Source organism: Belonocnema kinseyi, chromosome 3, assembly GCF_010883055.1.
Source record: "Belonocnema kinseyi isolate 2016_QV_RU_SX_M_011 chromosome 3, B_treatae_v1, whole genome shotgun sequence".
Lineage (NCBI taxonomy): Eukaryota > Metazoa > Arthropoda > Insecta > Hymenoptera > Cynipidae > Belonocnema > Belonocnema kinseyi.
In genome coordinates, this window is record NC_046659.1 from 51,418,813 (window position 1) to 51,442,394 (window position 23,582).

At 34.2% G+C, this 23,582-nt stretch overlaps 1 protein-coding gene across 11 annotated transcripts in view; it reads right to left on the reverse strand.

The window, feature by feature from the left end:
• The window catches only part of LOC117168887 (transient receptor potential cation channel trpm), a 102,790-nt gene that overhangs the window by 6,960 nt on the left and 72,248 nt on the right, over window positions 1-23,582 (reverse strand). For 10 of the 11 annotated variants that reach the window (XR_004466575.1, XR_004466572.1, XR_004466574.1 and 7 more), the window contains one exon: window positions 14,675-15,021. Coding sequence is in view for 1 of the 11 variants with exons in the window: in XM_033354795.1 (XP_033210686.1) it covers window positions 14,757-15,021 (265 nt within the window). In the remaining 10 variants the exon portion in view is untranslated. Of the gene's footprint in view, window positions 1-13,538; window positions 15,022-23,582 lie in introns of those variants that run through there. The other variant, XM_033354795.1, reaches the window with a different exon arrangement.

Genomic DNA, 23,582 nt, shown 5'->3' on the forward strand with positions numbered 1-23,582 from the left:
TGCCCTATCGAGGTGCTGTCCTCACCGTACTACGAAGTCGAGTACTTGTTTTCTCATTCTTCGTAAAATATGACGATAAAGCAGTAAAAAGATTTTTTGAGGTTAGAAAAGTTTAACATGTATGCATATCACTGCATTTTTTCAGATCTGAAGCCTGATCCAGGTTTTCGATACAGTCTTTTTTTTAATAAAAAAAATCTTGAAAAATCATATTTTTAATTTAAAAAAAAACTATTATAGAAAGAAATTTCGAGATAAACAATTGCTGAAACATTTTTCTTTGACAAATATTTTTTTTTAATTGAAATAATCAAATATTTATACCAAAGAAACAACTTTTTAAATGTTTGAAGTGTTTAAACCTTATTGTTTAAATTTAAAATTAAAATAATTAAAACAAAATATATTTCTGGATAAGACATTTTGGTTGAAAATGTATATAGAATTTTTTAAATCAAAAAAGTTCTTCCGAAAAATCGAAATGTTGATTAAAAAACACGCGTTTTTATATATTAATTTGTCTGCAACATTTTTTGTATAATTTTAATTTTAAATTCAAACAATAATTTTCAACACTTTAAATATTAAACAAAAATTTATTTGATACAAATATTTTATTATCGTGTTTTTAATAAATTTGCAATTTTATTATTCGGGACAGAGAGTTTTACCGAGTCGAGAATTATATTTTTCGGGATATTTCAGCCGTCCCCATAGAATTACAGAAAAATTGCTCTAATTATAATTTCGGCAATATTACAAAGTTAAAGATAATCTCAATTAAAAATTAAAGAATTCGCTGTACATCCAATTTTTATTCTTGGGTCTTGGCGATTTTTTTCTAATCCGTTTCAGTCACTGGTAAACGGGGGTGATTTTCTCATAGAAAATAAGTGATTAAAATTTGAAAAAATTGGTAGGCTTTTTTGACATCTAGGTATGAAAAGAAGGTAAACTTCCGAAAGTTCAAAAACTAATTTAAGAACTATTTATACTCTTTTAAGATGCCAATACAATTTACACAACACTAATTGTAAAATTTGCAAATTTTTAGGCCTTCATTTTAAGAACTTGAATTTTAACGTTAAATATGCTTCATTGTCAGAATACAGCCTTATTGTTTAAATTTTCAGAATTTTCGTTATTAGTTATAGGTTAAGTAAAAAATAATATTATGGAATTCGAAATTGTTACAACGCGAAAAAGTTTAAATTAAAAATTTCAAAATGCGAAAATACACAATTTTCCATGTTTACTTGCAATCCAGTGAGTCACTTTCTTCCGCTTTTTTTTAAAGTCGATCCTCTGCTTTCAGTTTTCTTTTTAAAATATACCTTGAATTCAACGCATTTCAAATTCAATGTTTGCAGCTGCATTTAGATGTTTTTTGTTTTAAATATCAATTCATTAAAACATTTTATTTATTTTTAACGATTGTAATTTATAACTTCTAAAATTAAATAATTGTAGCTCAAACATAAAAAAGTATAGACTAATTTCAAATTTATAGAGGTTCTATCATATATATTGTATTATTAAAACCTCTGGCCTATTTTAAGGTTTTTTAAACTCTTTTAAAAAATTTTTTGAACAATTTTGATTGTGTTTTCTTAACAAAAGAATAAGTGTTATTTAGTCTCCAGAACAGCAATTTTTAAAATATTTAAAGCTTTAATAGTTGAGACATTTGAAATTTGTAGTCTTGAGTATATTGAATACTTTCAAATTTAAAGTTATTAAAATATGTCATCAGAATTTTTGAATGGAAAGTGTTCGATAATTTTAGATTGAAACATTTCAAATTATTTAGTTACAAATTAAAATCGTACAACTTCAAGTTTTATTAATTTTTTTATCATTTGTCACCCCCACAAATTATTATTATTTTTTGTGTCAAGAAAATAACGCTTGATTTTTTTTTAAAATAACAAATATATATTAAAGGTTCACTCAAGTGCTTTTTTCACGTTTATAAAATTATTATTGAAGGTCCCTCGGGGTAATTTTCTATGAAAAATATTGACTTACAAAGAATATTGGTCAAACAATAGAATGGATTTCTTCGCCCGAGATACAAACGTAAATTGTACTATAGTAAAAACAACTGGAAAAATTTAGACGAAAGCCAAATTTGGCAAAGAAAACAAACCTTTGTCGACCTATAAATACTAATGTTATTCCCCGAAAGATTTTTCAAAAATCTCTTCGAAACACTTTTATTGTAACAATTTAATTGAAGAAAAATATTTGTTATAAAAATAAAAATAGTACAATTTTTACATACAATTTTTTAAATGAAAAAACCGTGTGTCAAAGCATAATCCAATTCGACTATTTTTTCGAAAGTTTTCCGATATACAGACAACCACAACATCAATAACAACGATGACGTAGACGGCAGAGAGGCACACAGGTACCGACGTAAAAACTTGTTTTTCTGACTCAAGGAGCCTCAAAACGTCGAAATTTCATGCAATTCGCGGAAGTCATTTTTCGCATAAAACTCTTCTCATTATGGATGAGAATGTTATTTAAAAAATCATGGGGCCTTAAAAAAGTAGCGTTTTTCGCCTCTTGACTTTTTTCCATATCAAGCTTTTTTTACTTCAAATGTCCATTTTCGTTTGGTTTTTTGAATTTTGAAAATCCTTTAACTTTGGTAAGTTTGATTTTATCAAAAAAAGTTGTCAAAGTCCAATTCGATCCGACCAGCCTTTCGAAAGTTATCCGGTATACAGACAACAACGACGACGCCGGACAAACAGACCCCGACGTAAAAACTTGTTTTTCTGACTCAAGAGGCCTCAAAACGTCGACATATGATAAAATCCGCAGTTCGAGTATTAAAAATTTAACAGTGATTGATTTTACAAGATGATTCTAGATCTGTTCAAAATGAACGCCTTTATTCAATTTCAAAATCTTTTTGAAGTATTATTTCAGTATAAAATATTCCATTTTTAATCTATTTAGTTTGGAAATTTAAAAAAAAAACAATTTTCAATAGTAAACAATTTGAAGAAGAATTGTCACAATTTCAGAGTGACAAATTTAAACTTTGAATGTTAGAATGATAATTGTTTTATTTTTTTATCTGTATTTCCAAGGTAAAAGTATTTCATTTTGATTCTTAAAGAACAGTATTTTACAAAAATGTTAGGAAAAATGGTACTCAGTCTAAAAGACATTTAAAAGTTCCGAAAAGTTTTTAAAATAATTTAAAAAGATTTGAAATAATTTAAAAGAGAATTGATACTTTTGATGATTTTAAAATGTTTTGAAATGTTGACTTTTTATTTTGAAAAATTACATAATTTTAAGAGGAGGTATAAAAACATGGCACCGCTGAAAAAATCCCGAAAAGGATGAACAAAAAATCCCAAAAAATGAAATCTCCGGCACCTGAATAATAATTTTATAAAAATTGTATTGAAAAATACATTAAAAAACACGTGCGCTTTGAAAGAAAAAAATTTTCTGCCTAAATTTTCTTCGTACCTACATAAGAAAATTTTTGAAACAAACTTTGCAGGATTCAATTCAACAACGATTTATATCAAAATTTATTTTTATTAAAAAAAAATTCGATTTTTCAGAACTTTTTAATATTTTTTTCAAATACTATGCAAATTTTCAAACAAAATTTTTCATACAGGAATATATATTCGATTATTGTATTTTCAATAAATAAATAATATTTAATAAATAATTTTTCCAATTGTTTAAATTCATGAATTTTCTAGTTCGGATATTTTATAATTCAGCCATTTTCTTTCGGGATTTTTCAAATTCGGTAATATCTTATTGTCCGGAATTTTATTTATTTTATTTTTCTTGAATTCTCCAATTCGACTTTTATAATTTCGGGAATTTTATTCTTTGGTTACCTTTCAATTTACGAATTTTACAGTGTCGGGAATTTCATTTTTCGGGATTTTTCAGTCGCTTTTTCCGAAAAATAAAATTCCCACATCACTGTAAAAATTCCGAAATTATAACATTGTCGAAATATAAAAGTTCCGAATTGGAAAATTCTCGACAATTTACAATCTTACATAATTTGAGAATTGCCGACAGAAAATTTCCGAAGTATACAATAACCGGGCTAGACAACTCCCTAATTTGAACAATTAAAAAATAGTTTGATAAAAAATATTTTTTTAATAGAATAATGAAATACTTATACCAAAGAAAAAACTTTTTTAATGTTTAAAATTTCTAAAAATTATTGTTAGAATTTAAAATAACAATTATTGAACAAATGTATTTTTGAATAAAAAACGATGTTTGAAAATGTGCATTTATTTTTTTATATTACAGAAAACTCTCGCAAAAATAAAATTATTATTTAAAAAAATGAAAATAAAAGTCACGTTAAATTAGTCTGAATTAAATCCTGTAAAGTTTGATTCAATTGAAGCTCACCTGTTTTTAAATTTATTTTTGTATCACATTTTTATACAATTAATGTTATTTTAAATTAAAACAATAATTTATCAAAATTAAACATTAAACAAAATTTCTATAATAAAAATATTTGATTATTGTATTTGTAATAAATAAATAATATTGACCACAAAACTGTTTTCTCGATTTCTGCAACTCGGGAATTTTCTAGTTTGTATATTTTATCATTAGACAGCATTCGGCCTGAAGTTTTATTATTCGGGAATTTTCAAATTCGATAATATTGTAAACTGTCCAGAATTTCATTATTCTAGAATTTTTAAATTCGGGATTTTCAGGTTTCAGAATTTTATAATTTTGGGAAGTTTACAGTGTCGAAAAGATTTCAAACATTTTAAAAAATGTATAAGACTGTAAAAAAGTATGGAAGATTTTGAGGCATTTTTTTGCAGAATTTTACATAAATTCTACGACAAAATGGGAATCATTATAAATATATATAAAAGTTCTGAAAAACTTAAAAAATAATTTGAATTATATATATTTCGAGTAAGCTGCAGTAATTATAATAATTTAAAGTTTATTTTAAAATATATTTTATGGACCATGATATTTTTTATGAATATTACAATGAAATTCTGTTCGTCTAATTTTATTTACCAATGCGAAACGTAATCTGGCTTGGAACTGCCGTATTAACATCTAAAAACCGAAAGAACAATTTTCATATCACTGGGAATTATAATTATATTTTTATAAAAGTCTAAAAAAATCCATAGAAATTGCAGACCATAAAAATAAAAATAAAAAATATTAAAGAACTATATACAGACAATGTATAGAATGAAAATTATAAGTAATAATTTTAGAAATATTGGGAAATATATAAAACCGTAATATAAATTATTCATCGACTTTCATTTGTGGTATTTATTAAAATAACCATGTTTTTCAAAGTTATAACTTATAAATGTAAAAATGTTTTAATTGGCAATTTACTAAATTTACTTTCAATCCAAATGGTTCTTGTCCGAGCTAAGTAACCATTAGTGCGCCTCGAGGGGCCTACTGTGAGTTGCTTACAGCGCTCCAATTGGCTGTGTTCGATTGGTGCTATAGCCGCGGAGCGGTGGGTAGAGGGGAACTGACAATTTTCCACGGACGCGCCGTCTATATTTATCGCGGGTAACTAAGCCCGCACCGCATCTACGTTTATAATATCTTTGACCTTTATCAGAGATACAAAATGTGTTGCCAAATCTTCACAGCTTGCTTTCATGATGTTTCTCGCGTGAGAAAAAATATTATTCTTTGAAATGTTATATCCGTTATGCTAAGCTCTAGAAAAAATTTAAACTTTCGTATGGTATTCGAATTATATTTTTAACTCATATCTAGTATTTAACCTAACTGGTAAAAGCTACTTTGATGCATCAAAATGAACAATGTGGCAATTTCACGCATTCTCTAAGGGTACACATTGAAACGGTTTAGAATTAAAATAATTTAAAAAATATTCAATCTAATAAAGAGCGGGCGAGAAATAAAATATGTGCGCTACTTGGGGACCTGTGCAAATTTCCATGTGAAAGAATTATATAGGTCACACAGAAAGCTGTGCAAAACAGGTGCCGTTGCGTGCGCAACCACTCGAAAAGTGGGCATAGAAGTCCGCGAGAACGAGACCACTATCATCATCGAATTACGACGAGGAAGTTATTCGGCGCTAATCACTCTAAGTAGGGATACGTTTAGCGTCCGGCTCCATCTTTAATTCCAAGACATTATAGATCTTCTAGGAATTCCGTTCTCCAACGATCAAAAAAAGCTTTTCAGGTAGCCATACGTAAGGCAGTAGGAAGAATTGGGAGATATTTTGAATGGATCCAAGAATTTCATTGAAAAAATAAACCGAGTTGAATCACTAAATGGAATAAAAAATACTGGGAATTGTACTTTTAGTGCTCGGGCGTTTTCACGTGATCTGTCGGGGTGCATACTTTCGAGAAGTGAACCGGAAGCTCAGGCTTTTCCTTCCTTTTCAACCCACTTTCTTGGGGTTTTAGGAAGGCCAGCATAGTTGGCTCAGAAAGAACTCACTCGCCTGACAAGAACATGGTTACGCGGTACTTCGGTACGTGGATTTGGGATGCGTTCTTGGTTTCCCTAGCGATCTCATGGACTTTTCAACCCGTTCTCACACGGGTGTTTATTCAGTGATTTCACGGTGAACGTGAATATCACCAGATCGCAAATCCATGAACATTAATCAATGATCAATAATGGATTAATTAGAATTGTGATCAGTGATGAAATTGTATGAGACTTACGGATTGGAAAAATCCCCGAATGATAGGAAAGCAGAACATAGTCTCATCAGCAAATATGGCACTTGAATTTGCACGAGACTGAGTGTTACTTGAGATTCTCACGTAATATTAAATTGCAATCCTTTCTACAGGGGGGGAAAGCAATTAAACATTGGCTTGGTAATAAAAAAGAAAGCAGTACCCTGTTAACCAGCGCAAGAGAAGCTCGATAGGAAATTCCCCAAATTGAACGCGAGAATCGCAAAAGTCTAAGCATTTTAATTAATAAGCTTAAATAAAATAACGCGAGGTTCATAGATCACAATTAATAAGTAGTAAACGTTAACCGCAATTTGATTCTCGCTTTTGGAAGTCCCATTCCTTCATAAAATCTAAGAAAAGAACAGTTTCAGAGATATTTACGATGAAAACTTTTTAAATCGACGCAAGAATAGACATTAAATTTAGGGACAATTACTTATCCAAAGAATTTCTGTTAAATAATTACTTAAAAATTAAGGGACTTGAAGTAGAGAAAAGTGAAGCTCATTTTAACGTCGATTGGGAACCAGAATTTGTGAATAAAGTTTTTTCCTTTTAGTCGTTAATAACAAACAGTTACGTTTAAGATTTATCGTCCTTCCAGGATTGGTACCGACGCGACGTGCATACTCGGTACCGATTTCCTCACTAGGACACAGTAAATCGTCAAAAAATTCAAATTCTCGTCTATAAAGTCCATGGGAGGAGAATTTTGATACATAAATATTCAAAGTTGGAAGTAAATTTATTTAATCTTGAACAAAATTCTTTCTTAAATCCAGGCGTCATAAAAGATAAAAGTTAATGCAATTACGAAAGGAAAGTTTAAAAAAATAAGTTTAAATATTTTTGTACGTTTAAGAAGTACAATTTTTGGATTTTTGCTGAAAAATCTGATTAGTTGCACGGAACGCCAGAAGTAATGAGCAGCGCGATTGCAGTGGTGGGAGAAGGCGGATAACTCTTGACTCACTACTGCGCTTATAAGTTTTCTAACTGGAAAAAAATTTTTTAGAAGAAAAAAAATTGTTGAAAAATAAAAGAATATAAATAAGAATCGTGAATCAATATTTAAGATTAATTTGTCTGTTGAACATATCCATTCATGTTTAAAAATTTACATAAATTCAAAAGTTAGGAAATATCTACATTAATGACTGAGCTTAAGGGCATGTTATACTTACAGTTACACCGGCTTTTTTCCACAAAAATGAAAATTTTTAAAAACTGAATTCGGAGATGCTATAAAATATCATAACGGACGTCCCCGTACTCTTTTTTCAGGGATAATAACAAACAAAAATTATTGTGCTAAATAAAAATGTTATGCATATTCATTATTTTGAGGTTACGTCGTTTTTCATCTCTGCCTTTCCAAAAATCTTGAAATTATTTATGAAATAAACTTTATTGATTGCCTGCAAATAAGGTTAGTTCCTGGAGATTAGTTACTATTTTTATTTGTAAGTCTAAAGTTTTCGTCCAAAAATATTGTGTAGTTTGGAAGTAACGCTCGGGTGAATTGTAACACACATAACCTCGAAACATACACGCACGTTGTTAGCAATATCAATATTTTTTGATAAAAAAAAACACACAAAAAGTGAGCGGGGACGTCCGTTAGCATGTTCGCTATCATTTCCCAGATTTTGAAGGCAAAATATTTCTTATCCCAGGAAAAAAGCCGGGGAATCTAACACTGAAAAAATCGATACTATTTCCTAAGCGCTATGCAAATGAATCACATTTTGCTAAATTAAAATTGTTTTTAATTAACCCACAAAAAAAGTTTGTCGGGACGTTCATTAGCATGTTCACTATCATTTCCCAAATTTTTAAGACAAAATATTTATTATTCTAGAAAAAAATCCGGGGGAACCTAAAACTGGTAAAATCGACAATTTTCTAAGATCACATGCCCTTAAGAGATTCGGAATGGCAGTTTATAAGCTAATAATAGTTTTATCTCAAGGTTGATGCTGAAAAATTCAGCCATCTGATTGATATAAATTTTGAGTATATACTTTGAAACATCTCACTCTCGCACACTTCTAATGTGATTTGGTTACGACTGCGGCTGCTGCTTTTCGATAATTTTCAGTAAACAAATGTCTCTATTGGAAATCATAAATTGAATTTTCGCCAGCTGCCTGCTAGATACTTCGTTAGGAGCCATCCATACATTACATAACACGGGGGGGGGGGGGGATATTGTTACATACTGGCAAAAAACGACAGATAAAAGTAGGAAAAAGCGTTTTATATGGGGGGGGGGGTATTCAACATTGTCGGAAAATTGCGTTACGTAATTCATGGATAGCCCCTTAGTCAATGGACCAACTGATGACAATTATGCTGATTGATTCCACGGTTTGCAGTATGTGACGTTTCAAAGTCGCAGAGTTTTTGAATAGGGATTTCGATACTTTTTCTTAACCCTTAAAGCGCCCTAGGGGTCGCACAGTGGTCGATTCTGGATGCAAGTGTTGATAACTTATGTGTAGTGTCAATTTTGTTCCGATTTGAACTGCTCTTTTTTTAAATACTTGTGAATACTTGTAGTTTTAAAAAACATATCCAGAATTAGGTTTCGATTTGTCAGAGCGCTGCCTAAACTAAAAAACCACCGGCAATCGCTATAGCTCGTGACTTAAAAATGCCCGTACTCAGCGCCGGTTATAGAGGCATCAAAATGACAACAATGAAAGTATAATATAAGTAAAAAAAAAAGTATCCCTATTTTTTGCCATTTTGACTTATTTTCAAAAAATTGTTTAAACAAAATATAGCGAAATGAAAAAAACTTTTTTTAAACAACTAATAGTACCAATCGATTCTACGGGAAATATCACGACGAAAATGTACATGACCTTTTTTTGTCAGAGCTCATTATGTTAGTGTAAAATCGTTATAAACAATTTCGTCGTACAAGGTCAAATAGAGGAATCATATCCGGCCACGTTTTCACGCCAATTAAGTCTACGAAAACTTTATCAATTTCAATCATTATTTAAACAAAATTAGTACGGGCATTTTTAGGCCACTAGCTATGATGATTTCCGGTGGTTTTTTAGTTCAGGCAGCGTTCCGACAAATCGAAACCTAATTCTGGCTGTGTTTTTTAAAACTACAAATATTCACAAGTATTTAAAAAAAGAGCGCTTCAAATCGAATCAAAATTGACACTACACATAAGTTACCAAGATTATTTGAGCTTCAGCTTTCGTTGGAAGCAGTCACCGCCTCGCTGGGGGTCATCCACGACCCCACATGGAGCTTCGTGAAATTATTAGATAGGATAGCGCTTTAAGGAATAAATATTTGTTCTCTTTCTCAAAAATGAAGCATTCAAGCACATTTTTAAATGTACTAAATTTTTCAGAATTTTATGCAGAATTTAAAAAAATACTATCTAGAATTCATGCTCTATAGACTGCGAAAATCACAGGTAATTTGTAAGAAAAGTTATATCTCGCGTAAACTACCTTAAATGTCTGTGCCTACAAATACTGTTTTATGGGTCGTTAGGAGGAGCTAAAATCACACTTGAGACAGAAATGCGATAAGAAACTTACAATGTTTGTTTCTCTTTTTTTTTGCATATTTCAACATTTTTAGCCAACATTGCAAGAAGAAAATGTACCCCTTCGCTTTGCTTTGCCTTCGGTGGTCGTGTCTGAATTGTCGAAATAGTACGGGGGTGTCAAAGGATGCTGCGCACTGAATGGCGCATGACGCAAATCAAGGTTCAATCCTCGAGCTTCACTAGACAGGCCATGTCGCATGCGCAGTATGCCAAATCCTGCTGAATTAAACTATCACGAGAATTAAAAGGTTCTTCGAAAGAGTATATATCTACATTAAAACCAAAAATATCAAGAAGACATTTGGATTACGAAGACGGATGAGTTATTAATTCTTAAGTCTTCAAAAATTAAGTTCAGACATGCAAAATTGTACATTTTAAAATTACGAGCGTCCTTAATTGATCAATTAAAAACTGAAGACTTAAAAATTAAAATTGTCAAATTCAAGCCTTTAAAATTGCCGACTTTTAGTTCCTGTGGCCACCCTGTACTTAGTTTCTTCCTCCATCTTTTTATTTTAAGATGGGAACCCTACCGAAAAGAATCTTTGAGTATTTACTGAAAATTCTTTAGGTCAAAGAATCTCAAAGAAATTCTCCGCAGGCACTCAGGTAGATATTTTTAAAGGTCCAGGAAGCTCGTTTAAATGGTCTGAAGGCTTTAAAATATCCTTTCCGAAATTGAAATAAGAATACGATCATAAATACCAAGCAGAGAGGCTATCTCAGTAGAGTAGCCGACACTCAAGGGTCCTTTGTTCAGCTTTCGGATTAAAATTTAAAAGTAGATTTTTTTAATTTCATAGTTAACAGCCGAAAACATAACAATTCGGAATCTATGGGTTTCGATGACTTCAGATATCTAACTTTTTTTTTAATGCTTAAAATTGGCATTATAATGAGAAAATTCATCAGTTCAAAAAAAGTGTTAATAATTTGAAGAGAAATTTAAAAAGGGAGAGCGGATTAGCCACGACCAACTATTGTAAATAACTCTGCCCGCCCGGTACGCGACGAATACAAAAGGAACATTATATAACCGTCGCACCACAATTAAAACGACCACTAAAAGGGTCTTGAAAAGGACCCAAATCTCTCAAACTATCTCCGAGACTATTTTGTTTCAAATCGACTTTGTTTATTGACTCAAATGGGCCAAGCTATTTCGCTAAAGAAAACTCAGAGATTTCTTTCGGTAGGGAAATTTAATTTTCTACTAGTTATTTGTATCAGATTTCTTTGAAAACCCTAATGCTGTTAATCTTGGACGATGCTGAGAAATACTAGATGGCCTAGTGAAATAAAATAGATGCCTTCCTGCAGTCGGAAAATTTCGTACTAAGGGATGGGCTCTTTAAGAAAATCAACTGGGTGATTTCTGGGATTTATACACTTGACGTATAGGGTAAGCAGTACCAGTAGTAGCCTATGCATCACTTTATAATCGAATGAAGAATGATGCATAATAGAAATATAAATTCCAACATAACAGTCTTTAAGCTGGATATTCCACATTTTTGAACATTAGCCATAAAAACGTGAAAAGTTTTTGCATTCTGACAAAAAATTATTTGCTGTCACGATCCAAGATAAACAGATTTAGACGATATTTTATTGTTTGATAACGCGATGTAGTTTGAAAATTTACCTTTATATATGTTTATGAAATTATATTTAAAGTTTTTACTCTGCGGTAAAAGTAACATTATACGCCTCTAAAAACTTTCCATTTATGCTTCTAGTCTTGTATATTATCACACAATCAGGACGTGATTTAATGAAATTTTATCCAACGTTTATTTTGTATGGCTTTAAATAATTAACATTTATAATAATAATATATACCAGAACTGCGTTTAAGTAACCTGCGGTTAAGTAATTTCTAGAACTGCTAGCCTACAGTTTTTCAGGGGCAAGGAGAAAGACAGTTACGAATGTTGCTTGAAAAACGCCAGCAGCGTAGTGGAAAGGCGTTGTTGTGGGCGGACACGCAGTCGAGTATATTGTGCAATATCATGCATTCCAATTGGAAACGGTTCAGGCGGCCCTGACTGTTCACATTTAGATTCTCCCGATTCAGTAACAAGGTCAGTGCGAGGCAACCCCCAATGCTGTTACTAAACCGAGAGTAGGGTGTATTACTTTTTCATGGATTCTAATTACGCGGGACAGAATTCTGTACCTACCCAGTAAAAATAAGCTAATTGGGGAAGCATTGCGAAAAATACGCCAGGAGTAAATCTCGGTTTACAACAAACGCGAATTGTAGCAGTGTGTGAATGTATATAAATTAAGAAATAAGCACGTCTTAACTTTAGTGTCAGCCAGTTCATTGTAATTCGCGAGATTTAAAGTCAAGCGACTAATCACCTGAATTCAGAAGACTGAAAGCCACACTCGAATTCGCCCCAATGTATATGACGGTAAATTTCATTAATTGTTGATATATACATTTTAACTCGTGAGAGGAGTATTTTGCCGAAATTATTTTTCGGGCGCGTCGGTTAGGTGTTTAAACTATAGCGTAGTTAAAATTATAATTTAAAAAATTCCGATTTTCTGGAAACATATCACGCTTCTTTACAGGGCCAAATATTCAACACGTTGTTTTATATTTTCATTTGTATGCATAAGTGTCAGTTAGCATGGCCACTACTGTACCGCTTAATATATATCCGCCAAAAAATTCAAATATATACACATGGTGAAAAACAGTCCCCTGCATCGAGCGTGCATATGTATGTAGTAGTAGTTCTCTTACTATCCGGAGGGGAGACGTATATGAAGCTAATCCAAAATGTGGCGCCTCGATCAGGTAGTCTGACTTTCGCAATGAACTACATTAAGAAAATTATAAATGCAGCTAATACATAAAATTAATATTATTTAACACTTTAATTACAACAATATTTTAAACCAATACATGTTCAGAAGAATTAACCCCTTCGTTGGCAGAGACAATTCGACAAACAGTGCCCAAAATGGCAGGAAAATTTATTATTCTGAAAATTTGTATCCTGGGGATTTTGGGGTCGCTGAGTCCAAATATGAAATAAAAATTCATAAATCTAAAATGGCGGATCCAATATGGCGGACGAAAATACAAAAAAGGGTTCGATTTCGACCAATCTTGGTACTTACGGGTTTTTGGGGTCTCTGAACCCGAAAGTAAAGTCAAAATTCAAAAATTTTAAGTTGCGGACAAAAATACCCGCCATTTAAAATTTTCGAATTTTGACTTAAAATTTAGATTCAGCGAACTCAAAAACCCGTAAGTATCTAGATTGATCCAAATCAAGCCGCTTTTTATATTTTCGTCCACCATATTGAATCCGCCATTTTGCATTTTCGAATTTTTGGCTTCAGATTCGGATTCATCGACCCCAAAAACCCCCGAGCAAGACTTTAATGCAACATCGGAGTAAGTTAAATAGGAAAAAAGAAGATTGACGCATTTTGCGTCAATGCCACACAGCGCACGGAAAATTTTGACGCATTTTGCGTCAATGACAACGAAGGGGTTAATAAAAAAATATATCATCTGTTTAATATGAATATAATAATAATTAGAATATGTAAAACTAGTTTAAATTTTATTTTGAAGAATCTTTAGAGCTTTAAGCTTTAAACAGTTACAAAAAAACCTGTTATGCAACCAAGAGCTACACATTTAGAACCCATGCTTTCCGCACTTAGCAAGAAAAAAACAACTTTTACACAAATTAAGAGATTCATTGGGTTGCGCATTTGCCAAAATACTTTTGGTAAATTTTTCAAAAACTAATAATTTTTAATTATTTTTCAGATCTCCATACAAGATGACAAAACAAAAGTCAGACTACCTGATCAGAGCGCCGCCTGTTGGATTAGTTTTCCAACCATTTCCTTTCCAGGTCGTAAAAGAAGAGAAAAGTGGGGGCGATGCATGGGGCAGGTTAAAAATAACACATCCTGGCATAATAACATTCAATTCTAAAAATTCGATGTGTCCCCTAAGCTATGCATATTTCTAAATTCATTAGCAGTTTGGCTGAACTTGAGAAATTCATAAAATAATCTAAACATTTGACATTAAAATATGTTTCTCAAAATGTGCAATACGTGCACAACTACCTTAGTCGCATGTTTAGAGATTCGTTTCACTATAAACCGGCGATAAAGGTTTTTAAAAGCTATGTAATGTTTCTTCTCATGATCGCTGGGAAGAAAGATCTTCATTATTATTAAACTCATGTATTATTAAAAATAATTAAAAATATGCTTCGGAACTCTCTCAAGATAGCTCTGTGATGCTGCTGAGCTTTTTAAATTGATTGGCGTCTAACGTTACCTAAATTAGTTAAAAATTGATACTTCTCCGTACTGCCCGATCTAATTAGGCATATTAAAAAATCCACTGACAAAGAATTAAGTCAACACATTGTTTCAGAAGCCGGAGCTGGTACTTCTGTTTCATTCGGATCGGGTTCTTCACTGCTGTCCCGAATCGCAGGCGGCCTTGATAATGTTTGTTCGATTTCCCTGGTTACACTTATCGTTGGTGCAGGATGTCTTCGTGAATCCTCATCTATTGCGGAAACTCGTCGCAATTGTCGATACTCACTGGCTACGAAGAAAGGACATCCCATATCTCCCGGCCCACTATCATCATTGTCTTCGTCTCCTTGCATATATCGCCTATTGAATAAAAAAGTGTATTTAGATAAAACTGTATTAGGGTAAAGACACCAGTTAGTGACACTTTTAGTTTCCAAGGGGACGAGATTTAGCTTTTTACTGTTGGATATGCTTTAATCACAAGTTGTTGTGTAAGTCTAAGTGAAACAGTTGTTTTTTAACACTAAAAGCATGATAGGAACAATTTCCGCATTGCTTGCTAATAATTATGGGTGTTTTGTACGCTTCATATGAGTGGATGGTTAGTGACACCTGTGCACCTTTTAATGACAGAGCTTTCTTTTGTTTAGTGAAAGAAACATGTGGTAGGGCTTAAAATTGTTAATGTTTGTTTTTGATGAAGCAAATGAGTAAAAAACGTAAGTGTGTCCACCATAACGCATACGCCACACATAGGCGCAACTCGTTGAGCGACATGTCGATATTGTCGAAAGGAAACAATCTGACCTGGGTTGCCGGTCCGCGAATTTAGGAAACGCGAAGAAGTTATGAAAGTGTTTACTCTCAGTTTTTCTGGTACATTCACTATTTTTTAACAATAAACTGAAATCTCAGTTTAACCGGTGCCTCTCTAGTTTAGCACCCCTGCCCCCTCTCCACCCCCCATTGATACAGGACTTTCTACCTGCGCTTGAGATTTTATGACTATCGATGTACCCGAACTCTCCCGAGCTGCCAATTAAACCGAGATTTCAGTGTATTCGAATTGAAAAGGTTCTCTACATTTATGCAAATTCAGTAAAATTTTTAAATATCGGATTTTCCCATACGACCCTCTGAACAAGCGAACCAACGTAAACTCGTTATATTTTAATAATTCTTAACTATAAACGTGGAGGAAGAACATTTCCAGGTCACACTATCACTTTGTTTATGAAAAAAACAGGCTGAGATGCACCTTGCGTACCTGACTGAAATTACCGCTTTGATCACTAAAAATTAACATTGATGGAACTTTTATACGCTAAATTTGTGTACCCTATTCGTTAAGAGCTAAATAAAAACAAATCGTAACCAAATATATTCATAACCAAACAAAAAATCATAAAGTCAAAGATATTAAAGTCCTTTGAAAACTAACTGGATACCACTGCATACTGTTTTATCGACTAATTGCATTCTTGTGTAACTGTCAAATGAGAGACACGAATTTTATTGCAAGCATTGTCTTTGTAACATGGACATATAGAAATGGGCCGAGTCCAACTGAAAGGCAGTCTCAACTCGTAGGAAACTCCGCAACCTTTCCAATGGTTTTTGTTGTTGGGGGAATTATGGGGGGAGGGGTAGAAAAGTTGGAAAAGGTGTCGGCATGCCTTCGAATTCAAAACGATCCCGACTGGGTGGAATTTGCAACTGGTATGTTAGGGGGGGGGGGGGGTTAGAACGGTCTCTCAAAACCATTTCCCTTCAACTTTTTAATTTAAAATTCATTGAATTATAACAACTTTTTATTTAATAATAGATTTAATGCTTTCACGATGATTCATTTTGATGAAGAGATATTTCGAGTTCCAATCGTTTAAGAAACTACGAACTTTGCCGACGTTTCGTAGGTTTTACACGATTGGAACCCGAAATATCTCTTTTATCAAGTTATTGTTTGCTAGTTAATTTGAAAGTCCGTGAGAGAAAAGCTGCTATTCTAAAGTTTTACCAAAAATTCAATCAGGTGAATACGTGGAATAGTAAGTAATATGATGTGATGAGCACAAAATGTTGTTGACCGATAATAAGCTCAAATTCGAGCAGGCGATTTTTACTAGAATATCTTTAAAAATGCTTTTCCGAACGAATTGGCGTATTACTTAAGGACCAGAGTCGATACCGTATCAAATAGAGGCTGTTATCATTAGATATACGCGTATAATTATGCTCCTGGACATTCTAACCTTCAAACGATTCACTGATGCACGACTCTCACATCACGCTTTTTAAAAATTTTCGCAATAAAAATGACCATCAAAGTTCGAGAAAAGTTGAAAAAAAAAACATTAAACTTAACGCTAATATCGTTTTTATCACTCCAAACACGATTGATTCTCCTTGAAATACATTTTCCTTGATCCTGTTAATAATCTGTCCCTTTACGATTTCTCGGACCGGTTAACATTATAACGCATCATTATACAAACCTTTACTCTCCAGATACCTTCTCACAAACACACAAATTCGCTGACTCAAATTTAACACCTTTTTTCTACGATATGTAACTGCGAGAGGCGCGCGTCTTGTTGACAGCACCGGTTTTAGAATATTTTTTATACATTAGTTTAAACATTTTTCCACGGACATATTTATATGTAATCTCACATTAAATCATGCTACTTTTGACTAGGCCTTCATTTAAATGTGCGAGGACTTAAGGGTGTCATCTCTCATCGGATAAAAGACCTGGAGAAGGTGAACCAACGGGACTGCTTCGCAAGGTGTTGCTAGTATGGAGAACTGACGCACTCCAGTCTACGGCGCCTGAACTAAGGAGCGATCCTTCCTGTAGGCAATAGCAAAACCCTCCGGAATATTGAGGGTGCGAGTTCTCATGATCCAGAGTCCTGTTATGATCGCCATGTCAAGGGCTGAATGGCAACAGGGTTACCAAATTCTTTAACACACACACCCGAGTCACAAGGGGGGTATCTGACCGGAGATTTTGGGATATCAGGTCGTATCCCTTAATAGGTAGACCCGCCCGGCAAGCGGAACTCTGCAAGAGGTATTCTTGATTCCACGAGCTACAAGTGGGACCAAAACGGCCGAAACAAGCAAAATAAACTGACCCACCACAAAAGGGAGACGGCTCCTGAGAGATCATCGTACTGGAAGCGGTAAGGATCACTAAAACTGATGTCAACACTCAATTTGCCGCAGTTTAAGAACAGTTTCCTGGGCTCTCTGTAAAGAGGAAAAGCCGCAACGATGCCTACAAAAAGTAAGTCCGCATAGCGCGGCTTTCTAACAGGAGCTAAGGCTGTTCTGAAGGGCTCTTGGATTCCAAAGACACTTCCCTAGACAGGAAGTTGAAACTGCAGAAGACTCTGGACACACAGGGTCTTAGTTACGCGCAGACAAATAACAACTCCCCGGTAAATGTTGTCGTCGTCTCGTGTTGTGCTGAAGCTTGTTTAAATCCAAAGGAGCTGGAAAAGCTGAGGGAGGAAATCTCTAAAAAAAACTTGACGCATTACCCCGCAAGGCGCGCTCCTAGATTCGACTACATCCTTATCAAGTCACGGGCCATCTTAGTGCAGGCCGCAAACGTCTTGTCACGGGACTGGCTAATGGAAAAAACACTAGAATTTAAACTCAAAGAAGACTTACATGACTCGACTCAACTATCTTTAAACCAAAGCACCTATACGCGGTCCAGGTCTGGTGGCTAGGGTAGAACTCAAAATGGTGAGGGACAGGCTGTGACGATTACAAACGCTAGCGTTTAGGGATGCTAAGAGGGAAATGGTGTCTACGCTCATAGCAGCTGTAGGATACATGCTCTGTAAAGAGCCATACACGTTGCAATTACTGCCGGGGTGAATCACGTGATAGAAATCCTGGCAAGAGCAAATAGATGCATTTGGGGGACTAAACATTATAAGCTGCCAAATGATATCAGTACACTGCTAATTCTAGAAGTTGGGCAACACATAATAAAAAGATGCTGTAATTTCACCAAGAATTTTCGCGTCTGAATCCCAAGCAGGAATAGGTGGTAAGCAAATGGAAGACCGCTCTTATAAGGGGAAATTTGCTACACAGACGGCTTCAAAGGATTTGGAGGTAGGGTATCAGAACAAATACATGACAATACAAGAAGGAGCATAAACATTCCACTTGGGCGGCATGCTACCGTCTGCTGCATCTACTCATACAGCCAAGCTACATGAACTGCAGTTAAAAATCCAGAAATAACATCAGAACTGGTTTGGGAATGCAACCAGGCATTGAAAACAACTGGTAGAAAAGAACAACCTGGCCCTCATATGGGTTCCTGGTTATACAGGAATCAAAAGGGTAAAGAAAAATCGGCCCAGTATAGGTAAAATTGCATCTTTCTGGTTTAAAAGGAACCATGCACACAGTAGAGAATAATGCAGAAACATCTGCCGAAATAATATTAAACCCCCCGAAAACCATTTGCAATTCTATTCTGCGATATTTCCCGTTTTCAGATTCGCGCTGTCCATTTCCACCCCTAGAAAGGAGAATGATAGCGAGAAACCATCCATACAGTTGAGAATTTTGAATAAATGGTTACTACAATCGTTTTTACCACCCACGCAAACACTTTACAATGGTTTTCAGCGAATTTTCTGATTTTTAGCCACTTACCCCTTATTCCAACCCCTAATTTAGGGGTTGATGGGATCCTAATCATTTTTTCCTTGATCTGCATTACATTTACTACAATTAAAAAAAATTGTATCGATATCATGATTTCCCTTTGAGGCTGAGCAAAAAGAAAGCTCAAATTCACCCCTTACTACAACCTCTACAATAAACAATGAAAGCATACTTATATATTTTCCTTTAATCCACGTAACATGAAATTCATTTTTTAAAATATTGGTTGAGTTATCTTTATTCCTTTTCGTTATATTAGATTTTAAACCAAAAAGATGCAATTTGACCTATAATGCGGCCCAGCTGGCGAAAAGCCCGGTACTGGGACTAGCGTTTTGCTGCATCAGGGTGGCCGTCAAAAGCTGGATCCAGACGAAGCATCGGAAATGCTGGGAATGAACCCATAATTGCCAATGCGCGAAAGTCATCATGAAAATGGACAGAGCCAAGAAAATCCTTGGATTACCCAAGAAAAACGTAAGGCAGTGGTTATATGATTACAGGCCACTACCATCTGAACTATCAGATGAACAGCCGGAGATCCAACCCCACGAGAGAGTAGAAGAGATACGACAGGGATGACGAAACATCCTTCCATGTCTTATGCTAGTGCCTGAAATTAGCTAGGCCCATGCAACAAACCCTGAGGGCCCACTTCATGGAACCAGAGGAGATTATAATGCGATTAGTGGTTGAAATCTTGGGCTATACTAAGAGGTCTGGTGTCAACTACTAAGATAGAATAATTGAGGGTGCGACACAATAGGCTTTATAGCTTAAGCACCAAGGGGTCCTAACGGGAATCCCCGACCGTCTATAAAATGTGAAATATTAAAAAATTAAAGAAAGCCCTTCTTTAATCGAGTAAAAAAATAAATAAAACAGAACAGCCGCAGTAAAATTCCCCGAATTTCGAATATTAGGTTATGCTCATGCATAAAGCGATGCTAATTTCTGAAGTGCACCCACCCTGAACATCAAATTTGTCCGATCAGGGCGAAAATTCGCAAAGATATTGTCCTATTGGGTGCTACTTCTCCGAGACAAAATCCTATCATTTGGACAAATATTATCAGAGTGCAAGGAGTACAATTTTTAATGTTTCATGTTTTTGGTGGATTTTTTAATCATTTTTCAGATGGTAATATCAATTTTTGGAAAAAGTACAACTTTCAACCTCATTTTTGAAACTCAGATAAAATATTACTTTTTTCAAATCGCGACACTTTTTAAAAAATAGTTTAGAGAAAGAGCTGGGTTTTGTCCTATAGGAACCGCTATTTTCTAAATGGCATTTTAATTAGTCTTTGAGTAATCAAACGATAAGTTACCACCCAGATAACAATAGGTGCGGGCGGATATTACCCGCATGCAATGTGCGCACCAAATTCGGGTAAGATGCGCAAACCATGATCTTCACGGAATGCGTTTCATTTGGTGAAAACACTGAGCTTTGGCAGTACTTGTACTTCCATCTCGTGCTTCAATTAACTCTATTTTTAAATTATCTATAAGAAGAATGAAAACTTTTCATAATAATTTATGACGTTTAACTTAGATTTAATAAAATAATTTAAACTACACTTTTTCATTTGAGCTTTTTCCGGGGAATCTAAATTTTGAGGTAGCAATTAGCAATTGCTTTCGATGACACCTTTATGCTTATTCTTGAATGTTTTTTACGAAATATTACGAAAAGTTACCAATTTTAAAGTTGCACGATTTGATTATTTTTGGATATTCTAAATAGTTCTCTTTTAGAAAAATTGTTACATACGTTAAATGTTAAGTAATTTTGAAAATGATTTTTTTTCAAAAATAACTGAATATTGCCAATGCAAAAGGCCACCATTGTATTTAGTTTGTGGAGAAAAAATTTTCTAAAATGTATGAGGGTTAGGGAAAATTATTTTAAAAATTGATTGATTTTTTATGCTTGCTAATGATTTTGGCCATGAATAAACTTCAAAAGTAAATACGTTTTTCTGTTTTGTGGTTTATAAGTTTTCATAACCCCTATTCATATTGGAACATTTTTAATTTTAAAAAATTTGTGAGACAAAGGACTCCGCAAACGTCTATGGAAAATAGGTCTCGGTCAAATTGGCTAAAACTGTAGTATAATATAGTTTATAATATCCTGATCAAATAAAGTTGTTAGTCACTGGGTCCAAAAAACGCCAGTTTTCGAGATAGAAGGGACCAAATGTCACTTTTCATGGACGCGAGAGGAGTTCCACGGACCCTCGAAGACTGCTTGGCACTACGCTCAGGGATCATATTGAACTCTATGTTCCTTTTATATTTTGTAGTTTGAGACCCGTCAAACAATAATATCCATGCTTGAATGTCGAGAAAAGGATACTTTTTCGTAGGTGTTGTACCAAAGTTAACGTTTCATGAATACTCGAGGAGTTCCACGGACCCTCTAGGACTGTTTGGCATCACGCTCAGGGATCATGCCGAACTCACTGTCCCTTTGATATTTTGTAGTATGGGATCCCCTGATTGATAATATTCATGTCTAAAAGTCAGCGAAAGGATACTTTTCCGTCGGTGTTGCATCGTATGTTGCTTTTCATGCAGATGAGAAAAGTTACAGCGACCACAGAGGTTTGTTTGGCACCACGCTCAGGGATCTGCAGAACTCTCTGTCCCTTTGATATTTTGTAGTTTAGGATCCCCCAATAATAATATCCATGTCTTAATGTCGAAAAAAGGATACTTTTTCGTGGGTGTTGTACCAAAGTTAACGTTTCATGCACACTAGAGGAGTTCCATGGTATGCAGGTTGTCAATTCTAACTCTGGCCTGGACGACGTTGAGTTCACGTGATTTTCGGAACATTATTTGGGCTAAGTCTACGGTCGCTCCAGCCATCTGTATGCAAGGACGAGATTTGTTAAGGATCGCCCCAGCAATACGGTAAAAATCGCCGATGTTAACGGCATGGTTCACATTCATGCGATTTCCGAAGAACTTAAAAACAGATTTTATATTGCCATTTCGTGCCTCTGAAATCCACCTTGTCTTAGTAAACAATATTGAGTCATTTGCTTCTTCTGTATCAAATTGCCTTTGTCCACGAACTAACAGAGGTGGCTTTTTATGGTTGATAGCAACATTTTCAAGAAGCGGTGTGGCATCACGATAACCACGGTCCACAATGATAATGTCATCGTTTTCGAACCATTCTCGCAGTTCATTAGCATCGATTTCGAATTCATTAGTAAGCATGGCAGCATCGTTATTTTGAGAGTCAGGAAAGTAGGGCCCATGAATATCCAAAATATAGCCGTCTGGAGCTACAACTAAGGCTGGCTTAATTAAGTGGCGACCTTTATGAATGCAATGTGTTTGCCTGAGTGCTTTGAAATTGCTGGGTTTATGGATATATACATAAGAACATCAGGAGTGAGATTATAAAGTTAATTCGCGAATTCCGTTACATGTCTCTGTATATACTGCTCCCGTGTTATAGCCGTCAACCCTATGTTGTTGACAACAAAACGTGTCATCAAAGATTTTCTCACAATATAAATAATGACACTCACATTTTGCCTTCTATCGTATCCAAAAATAACTTTTGAAAAGTCATCACTCAGCCCTTGGCGAAGTTTACATAAAAACATCATCAAATCCTTTTTACCAATACAGCAATATACCCATCGATCTTTTACAGCATCACGTACAGCATCGCAATACGTATATAAATCCCTGAAATGCTCGCGTGTTATGGGACTGATTGAATTGAACTCTTCCTCTGAAAACGTTTCTACATTATTAAAATCAAGCTCATCAACCTTCGATAATTTACGTAGTTGGAAAAAATATTACGACTAGAAACCAGACAAGCGATAAGGGCTATTGCAAAATTCTAAACCTTGCAGTAGGACGTTTGGTATAAAGCCACTCATATCCAAATGTTCAGGACCAGAACCAGTTGATTCCGGTACGTAAATATTTTTTTTACAAAAACATTAACCCTACATTTCACCCACAACCTGGTCACATTTTGCATTCTGTTACAAAATATACAAGACCTATTTCTTCTTTGTTTTAAAACATTGAGTGTCAGACCATTAGGATCAGGTGCTTAAATCATTCATCTCCATATTAAGGTGGCTTGGGCGCTGTTTAAAAAAATCACAGGCAGTTCTGAAAATTTGATATTATCGAAAGAAAATATACTAGATCACTTTGCAAAAAAGAAATACTAA